This window comes from Gekko japonicus, unplaced genomic scaffold (genome assembly GCF_001447785.1).
Source record: "Gekko japonicus isolate JY-2015 unplaced genomic scaffold, Gekko_japonicus_V1.1 scaffold2890, whole genome shotgun sequence".
Classification (NCBI taxonomy): domain Eukaryota; kingdom Metazoa; phylum Chordata; class Lepidosauria; order Squamata; family Gekkonidae; genus Gekko; species Gekko japonicus.
This window is the reverse complement of record NW_015166510.1, coordinates 92,577-101,460: the sequence shown is the minus strand read 5'-3', so window position 1 is coordinate 101,460 and position 8,884 is coordinate 92,577. Positions and strand designations below refer to the sequence as shown.

The 8,884-nt window shown below is 48.9% G+C and overlaps 1 protein-coding gene across 1 annotated transcript in view; it reads right to left on the bottom strand.

The window, feature by feature from the left end:
- The window catches only part of ACAP3 (ArfGAP with coiled-coil, ankyrin repeat and PH domains 3), a 135,292-nt gene that overhangs the window by 84,715 nt on the left and 41,693 nt on the right, over positions 1-8,884 (bottom strand). The window contains exons 5-6 of the mRNA XM_015412255.1: positions 6,779-6,837; positions 1,163-1,346 (exon numbers count right to left, since the gene is read on the bottom strand). Of these exons, the coding sequence (XP_015267741.1) occupies positions 1,163-1,346; positions 6,779-6,837 (243 nt within the window). The remainder of the gene's footprint in view (positions 1-1,162; positions 1,347-6,778; positions 6,838-8,884) is intronic.

The following is an 8,884-nucleotide window of genomic DNA, read 5'->3' as shown; positions in this document are numbered from 1 at the left end:
TGTTGGGGGTGGCCTATTATGCTAATGAGTTCCTGCTGGACTTTTTCTACAAAAAGAGCCCTGGCCGCAAGCCATAGTTCTGGCACAGCTGTCCTTGAAAAAGAGCAGTTTCTCTCTCAGCCCCACCGACCTCACAGGGTGTCTGTTGTGGGGAGGGGAAGGGAAAGGAGTTTGTAAGCCGCTCTGAGACTCCTGTGGGTAGTGAAGGGCGGGGTATACATCCAATCTCATCTTCTCTTCTTCTTCATCTTCGGATTTTATGGCAGCCTCCACACTCCGTGCCGACTTCACTTCCTTTGATCATCGGGTTTTACGGTACGTTCTGCATAGATTTATGGCCGTTTTATGCAGAACGTACCGTCTGATCACACACTGGCGCACTGCACCCGCGGTTTCCAAGGGAGGTGTGATCGCGCAACTGCAGGTCAAATGCCTCCGGAGGAAATAGCCTCAGCCCCCCCCCCCCCCCATTTTTTCTCGCAGGTGGGACCCCAACCTCGGGTTCGAATTCCCACGCTACCATGGAAACACAATGAGTGACCTTGAGCGGGTCACTCTCTCTCAGCCTAACATACTTCACAGGGTTGATGTCATGAGGCTAAAATGGAGGAGAAAGGTGAATGATCTTCCTTTGATCATCGGGTTTTACGGTACGTTCTGCATAGATTTATGGCCGTTTTATGCAGAACGTACCGTCTGATCACGCACTGGCGGACTGCGCTCGCGGTTTCCAAGGGAAGTGTGATTGTGCAACTGCAGGTCAAATTCCTCCGGAGGAAATAGCCTCGCCCCCCCCCATTTTTTCTCGCAGGTGTGACCCCAACCTCGGGTTCGAATTCCCACGCTACCATGGAAACACAATGAGTGACCTTGAGCGGGTCACTCTCTCTCAGCCTAACATACTTCACAGGGTTGATGTCATGAGGCTAAAATGGAGGAGAAAGGTGAATGATGTAGTAAGCCACCTTGGGTCCCCATCGGAGAGAAAAGCAGGGTATAAATCTCTACATTAACATCCTAAAAGGGCCCTGCTTCGAAGGATCCACCAGTGAAGCCAATTAAAGCTGGAGGCCTAGAATATAGCCATGCAAACACTCTTCAGGCCGATTCCAGCTCGAGACTTCCGGCTCTCATCCGAGGACCTGGAATGAGAAGAGCTCACCTGCAAGACGTAATCCAGGGCCAGGTGCCGGAAGCATTTCCTGGTGATTGTCAAGGTGCCGGTGGCCTCTTCCACTTCGTGGGGCTTATGGCGTGGAGCCTGGGCATTCTTGACCAGGGCAATTTCCATGTCCTCTCGCACCTTATCAAACTGCTTCTTGGTCTCCTTGAATTTCCGGACGTCACTGGGGTTGAAACACAAGAGTGGTCATGAGCTTAACAGCTAACTCAGAGAGAAGGTTTCCCACGGATGAACATATGGAGCGGAGGTCCAATCAGTGGCTATTAGCCACAAGGTATAGATGGAAGACTCTGTCTGGGGCAAGTGATGCTCTGTATTCTTGGTGCTGGGGAGGGGGCAACAGTGGGAGGGCTTCTGGAGTTCTGGCCTGCGGGTGGAACTCCTGATGGCACCTGGGTTTTGGCCACTGTGGGACACAGAGTATTCGACTGGATGAGCCATTGGCCTGGTCCATCATGGCTCCTCTTACAGAATCACAGACTTGGAAGGGACCTCCAGGGTCATCTAGTCCAACCCCCCGCACAATGCAGGAAAATCACAAATACCCCCACACCCCCAGTGACCCTTGCTCCATGCCCAGAATATAGCAAAAAAAAACCCTCCAGGATCCCTAGCCAAATTGGCCTAGAGAAAAGTTGCTTCCTGACCCCAAAGTGGCGATCGGTGTTTCCCTGGGCGTGTCAGAAAGGGCCACGAGAACTAAGCACTGATACGATCCTCCCTGCCCTCCCTCTCATGATCTGCCAAAGTTCACAGAACCCACATTGCTGTCAGATGGCCATCGAAGCTCCGTTTGAAAACCTCAAAAAGAGGAGAGCCCACCACATCCTGAGGAAGCCTGTTCCACTGAGGAACCGCTCTGAATGCCAGGAAGTTCTTCCTCATGTTTAGCCGATTTTGATTATGTTGTTATGCTTTTAAGAGACACGTGGCACGCGAACACTCTGCATTTAGAACAGCTAGACACTATTTTTCTTATCCCAAAGGCCTCCACAAGCTACCCTTTGTCCCACTGAGGGACACAGACAGGCAAATTGTATTTCCCCCCCACAACTAGGCAAATGGCAGCTCAGGAAGCATGGCTGAGGTCTGGAATATGGCACAGGAGGACGAGGAGAAAAACCCCTCTATCTGTGCCATGGCTCCATTACAAATTGGGGACTCCCGCTCTTACTGTTTAACAACTTAAAACACACACTGGAGATCTGGCTATGAATTAGGGGTGGCAGCTTCCACGTGGGACACGGGGAGCCCCCGGAATTACAGCTCATCTCCAGACCACAGAGAGGGCTCAGAGGGTGGAGTTTATGGCCTTGTGCCCCACGGAGGTCCCGGTCCTCCCCAAGCTCCACCCGCAAATCTCCAGGAGTTTCCCAACCTGGGGCTGGCAACACTAACCCTACCAGAGTGTGTGTGTGTTATTTGTCCGGGGTTTTTTTTAAGGCAAGAAGCTGGAAACTGAAAAATCATAAACTGGCTCTATTACGATTACTGTTGTTTTTAACGGGATTTTAAAAACGTGCCTGCCTCGTTCGGATCCGACGGGCTTTCAAGGAAGCCGACAAAGAGAAGGATGAAAACAACATCACGCGCACAACAACGCTTCAAATTAAATTCTTAGCAGCAATGAAAAGCGACAAAATTAATAAGAAACAGGAGTGCCACTTAGATCAATTAAGGAAGTACGGGCTCCACGGCGCCGCAGAGTCCCGTAAATTCACACTTCAGTAGATGCCTGAGAGATGACCTCAAGTGAACCTCTCTGGGGAGGGGGATTCAACAAATGCGGTGCCAGCACCAAGAAGCCCCCCTCCCCCGGAATACCCACCTAGCTGCTGAATAAGGATGGCACCTAATTTCAAATACCAGCCTATTAGATGCAAATCCTCATTCCAGTCCTATCTCTCCCTTATGAGAAAAGAACCAAAGAGTATTTTTGACCTGTTCCTCTTTCCTTACGTTGTAGATTCCCCACTAAGGCCGTCATGTTTGGCAATGCTATTGTTGCCCCAATGGCAGTCAAAGGACATACAAGAAATAAAAGATTCAGCAAGGGCAGCAAGGACACTGAGGTAGTGCTGCCAACCTCCAGGTCTGGGCTGGAGATCACCTGGAATTACAACTGATCTCCAGCTGACAGAGATCAGAAAATGGCCGCTTTGGAGGGTGGACTCTGTGGCATTTTAGCCTGCTGAGGTGACCCAAAGCTCGCCTCCCAAGAAGGGTTGCCAGGTCTGAGTTGGAAAACACCTGGAGACTTTGGGGGCGGAGCCAGGGGAGGGCGGGGTTTGGGGAGGGGAGGGGCCTCAGCATGGTGTACCATGCCACAGAGTCCACCCTTCAGAGCAGCCATTTTCTCCAGGGGAGCTGATCTCTGTCAGCTGGAGATCAGTTGTAAAAGCAGGAGATCTCCAGGCCCCACCTGGAGGCTGGCGACCCTACTCCCAAGGCTCCACCCCCAAATATCCAGGAATTTTTAACCTGGAGCTAGCAACCTTATATTGAGGTGGACCAAATCCAGTGATCATGTATTTTATTTTCATTTAGCCCCTTTTCTAAGGAACTCAAAGCTGTATACACAGGTTTCTCCTCTGCAGGGGTCATTTCCTGCAGGAGCGCACAGGAGCGGAGCTCCGGCAGTAAAGAGCCCAGGGGGCGGGCACATGCAACAAGCCCCGCCCCCTGCTCCCAGCAGCCCTCAGTCAGAGCAAGAAGCAGCCAGGTAAGCTGCAGAGCCCCCCCGCCGGCCCCCCGGTCCAAAACAGTCCAGTGGCACCTTTAAGACCAAGTTTTATTTAGGCACAAGCTCTCCCTCCTCTGCGAGAACAGATCTGCGCGCCCCCCCCCCCCAATAGCTAGCAATCCAAAACAGTCCAGTGGAGCCTGAGCGGTGGGTGTTGCCTTCTGACACACTTCCGGTGATGCCAGGGGGTGTGGCATACGCAAATGAGTTATGCTAATGAGTTATGCTAATGAGCTCCTGCACCTCTTTTTCTACAAAATGACCCCTGCTCCTCTGACATCTTAACCTCACAGCAACGCTCTGGTGTAGGTTGGCCAGAGAGAGGGAGCGACCAGTCCAAGGCAACCCAGACAGCCCCATTGGCTGAGGAAGGATTTGAACCCGGGCCTCCACCACTCTCTAACACTGTTGTCATATCCATAATCTCGGCTGTACGTAAAGCAGTCTCCTCTCCCAGTCGGAAAATTAAGAAAGCAACAGGGAGGGGGGAAAGAGATTATATCGGAAGAAATGATTGTTCCCTAAAGCCCATAATAGCCCGTTTGCAAATGGATGGTGCCACGCTGCCTCGACGTCGTGTGGCCCGACGCCGGATTTGGCGTCGTGGCACTGCACCGATGGTGTTGCCCACCTCAATGAAGGGGCAATCTAGGATTTTTAATCTCCTCAGAAATCTGAGAAATGCTTAAAACATGTGTGTGGGGGGGTCTGAAGGATACAGGTGCTATAGTGTGTGGGGGGGTCAACGGTCCCTCACTGGTCTCATCCCACCCATTTGATCCCGTCGCCCACCGCTGCAGAGGGGCTCTGAGTTACTGGCCGTTTCCATGGCAACCGGGCCTTGCTTAGCGGAAGGCCGCCGCTGCCTCACTGACCTATATTCTGTTGCTTCAGATGCCTGCCCTGTACCTGCCCCCGGTTTTTTTAAGCGGATGAGGAATTCGAAGGATTGGTTTTGCATAGGATGGAACGGGGCAAGCCAAGCAAGGCTTGATTCTGCTAGTTAAATGGAAAAGTCAAATAATGGATTTTATGCACGCACACATCCCGGCCTGGGAAGTCAGCAAGGACTGACTTGCCTTGCCTTTCTTCCCTAGAGAAAGACAGCTCAGGGCGATAAACACTAGGTCTCCAGTCTCTTTGGAGGGGGCAGGATAATTTTGGGATACCAAAACTCTGAAGGCTGTGTCATCTCTTTCCTGACTCTCTCCCCTTTCCGTTGACTGAAGGAGAACAGCAGAAAGCCCTCTTAGTACAGGTCTCCTCTGCTGCAAGACCTGTTTGACCCCAATGGTTGGACAGCATCCATATCAGTTTCATGTTTCTACTTTTGTCCTGACTCTCTCTCTCCCCTCCTCCTGCTGACCTCTGATATTCTCTCTAAACCAGACTTCCAGTAGCGAGTGAAATGACTCACACAAATGAAATGCATTCACTCATTCCACATTTTTGGTTATACTAAAAATTGTAATAAAAGGAGTTTTAAATCCTTTTATTCTTAAATTGCTTCAGAATAAACATGCCTACACACAACCTCAGAATTTGGAAACTGGAACCAGTATCTTCTCTTATTTTCAGTTTTAAAAGCAAGATTGTAGCACATGTGGCTTTGTAAGCAGCAGATTATTTGTTCTCCATGTGGCTCTTAGGTGACAAATGTCCTGCCCTTTAATAGAAGTTCAACGAGATGTTATTTACCAGGTGATGTAACTCAACTCCACGATGTAAAAGCCTTCAACTACCTATTTCCACTCATTAAGCCTTTATTAAAAGGGATAGATATTTTTCTCCATGCCAGCTAGCAATCCTAGTACCTTTATGCTCACTGCAATCAAGTATAATAAAAGGTGTTATATAATTAGCTCAATACTATGAATTCCAGACATGTCTGGAATAAACACCTGCCAGTGTTGATTTGCAGGCTGTGGTGGAGGAAAATGTATTTCTCAAAAAACTGAGTAACGTTTTAAGAAAAGTATGATGTTCACACCATCTATGATGCAATCATTCCATTCTTTTTTAAAATCTCATTTAATGCACCATTTAATTTGAGTGCTGTCACTTCTTCCTTTCTGGATCAGTCACACAGGTGATCCTAGCCAATCAGGGATCATGTTATTGACCTTAAGTCTGGTGAGAATGCCACTAAGAAAACTCGGAAACAATTTGACAATTATATCCCTGAGGGCAAAGGAAGGCAAGTTACCTGTATACACAAGCGTTTTTGCAAGGATTACTAAAATGTTGTTAAACAATGGAAGGCACCTGTTGATGAGAACAGTGAGGGGTTCCAGCCTATCTCACCAGGGAGGAGCAAACATCCCCTGATTTATTATCTTTGTATTTATTGATAGATTGATTTGATTCGTGCCCCACCCTTCCACATTGTACAGTTTTTATACACAATGTCGATAAAATGTATTTTAAGCCCATCTTTCAGAGTCATCCGCTCAGTGTTGCAGACAGATAGTATGTGCTGCATCCCATCAGACAGGTTAAGAACATAAAAACATAAGAGATGCCAATGTTGGATCAGGCCAAAGGCCCATCCAGTCCAACACTCTGTATCACACAGTGGCCAGAAACACCAGTGCCATCAGGAGGTACACCAGTGGGGCCAGGACACTAGAAGCCCTCCCACTGTTGACCCCCCCAAGCACCAAGATGTCAGAGCATCACTTGCCCCAGAGCCCCTATCTTTACCTTGTGGCTAATAGCCACTGATGGACCTCTGCTCCATATGCTTATCTAATTCCCTTTTGAAGCCGTCCATGCTTGTAGCCGCCACCACTTCCTTTGGCAGTGAATTCCAAGGTTCAACAAACACCCCGAAAAGAAACCCAAAGACTTACTCTTTCACAAAATTGTGCAGCTGTTGCCGGACGGACCTCTGAGCTTGGTCAAAAAGGATCTGAGAGAGAAAGAGAAGAGAGCCAGAAAAACAAGTCAATAAGATTACAAAATGGTTTTCATGCTTATGCTTAGCAGGTGGACTCAGAACAGAAGTCCATCTTTGGGCTTTTCTGCATTCTCATTCCCATTTCTTTGGGTTGTTTTTCTGTTCTGTATGTGTTTTGCTCCCTCTAGTGGTCGATTCAATATCACACATCTTTATCTCTGGCATAAAACCCTACAGTTTAAACCTGCAGGGAGATATGCTGGCGAAAAACCTGTTTGAGATTGATTCCACCACTAGAGGGAGCAAAACACATGCAGAACAGGGAAATATCCCCAGAAGGAACAGGAATTTACCAGCAAATAAAATGAGAATGTGGAAAAGCGTATCCTTGGGATACTGTCATCCTGATAGGGACCAACCAGATGCAATGCTCCCTCTAAGCTGTGGAGTCGTGTGAGCAAAAATTCTGCTTTGTGAGCTGCTGGCATTAAAGCGGTGAGCGAGCGATTTGGCTGCTGCATAAATCGGTTTGCTCTGGAGCCATCCTTCCTGAGCTAAGACAAAAACGTGTGAGCCAGAGGCGGAAAAAGCTGTGAGCTAGCTCACACTAACTCAGCTTAGAGGGAACATTGAGATGCCCATCTAGTCCCCAGAAGTTCTACCCCTGAAGTTCACAGGAAAGGTACGAGGAGGACATTTCCAGATGGATAGCCACATTAGCCTAATGTAGCAAGACGCTTTGGTCCATATTACTGGATCATTATAGATGTACTGCTCCTGAACACAGAGGACACATTTCCAGGCTAGGATTGAATAAATATCACTTGTCTTGCTCCCATACCGATCATAATTAAGCGTTCACACCTTTCCAATGATCTGCTGTGAACTTCTGGGAATGGTGCTTAATTGGATGAACGCACAACGTACATTTTGATGTGTTTGATGCGTGTCATTAGCTATACTGCCATAATGGTAATACATAAGAAAATGCTCATTCCCTCTCCCTGCCCCCATGGGCAGGCCTATGGGAAATGGACTGAGAGAATATACCTGCGATTCCTTTTCATGACATGGACATTTCATGTGAGGGCAGTACACTCTGGGCAGAATTCTTAGCAGGGAGATCACCGAATCATAGAGTTGGACGGGGGCCATACAGGCCATCTAGTCCGACCGACCGCTCAGTGCAGGTTCAGCCTAGAGCATCCCTGACAAGCATCTGTGCACTGGGCACAGTGGAAACCCAAAATTCGCAGAAACATTGATTTGGGTGAAATGTCATTTCGCCTGCAAGCAGCGCACCCTACAGCGCTGACTCTTCTTTGTGCCAACAGCTAGGAAGGGAGCCAGCATGGCAGCAGATAATCGGAACCGGGGATCGCCTGGGGCTTTGGACCTTTCTGCGCTCTCCAAGCAATTCAGCACTGAAATCAAATTCAGCCTTCTTTTTAATCCAGGGGTTCCCCACCACCACCATTCTGCACTAAAATAGAGTTCAACCTTCTTTGTATTCCATGCCCCCCCCCCATTCTGCGTTACATTCCCACCCTTCAGTGGTCAGCCCGGTTTCAGCCTTCTGTTGCCCCGGAGTTATTTTTTGCTGTGGACTTAGGTCCTTTCCACCCTTGGATCTCATCCCTGGTTTTATCAGAGTTCAACTCGCAACACAAGACCTTGTATTTATCCCTGGTTATAACAGCATCCGTTTATCCCGGGACAAGTGTAGGGCGAAACCAGGGTGACCTCATTGTAATGGGGAAACAAAAAATACCCCGAGAATTCAGGGCTATTTTTGGGCAGGAACGCACAGGAAAGGAGTTCCGGCTGGCTCCCGAGTTGGCCATGCCCAGCAGGAACTCATTAGCATAACAGGCCACACCCAACAGCAGAAACTCATTAGGATTGGCTACATTAGGGGTGTGTGGCCTAACATGCAAAGGAGTCCCTGCTACAAAAAAAGGCCCTGGGTTTTGACAACAAACAAGGTCAACAGAATAAGAAGCAGAGGTAATTTCGGGGAGAATCGCGGGGGAATGCAGTTCCCCCGGGTGAGGGGCGG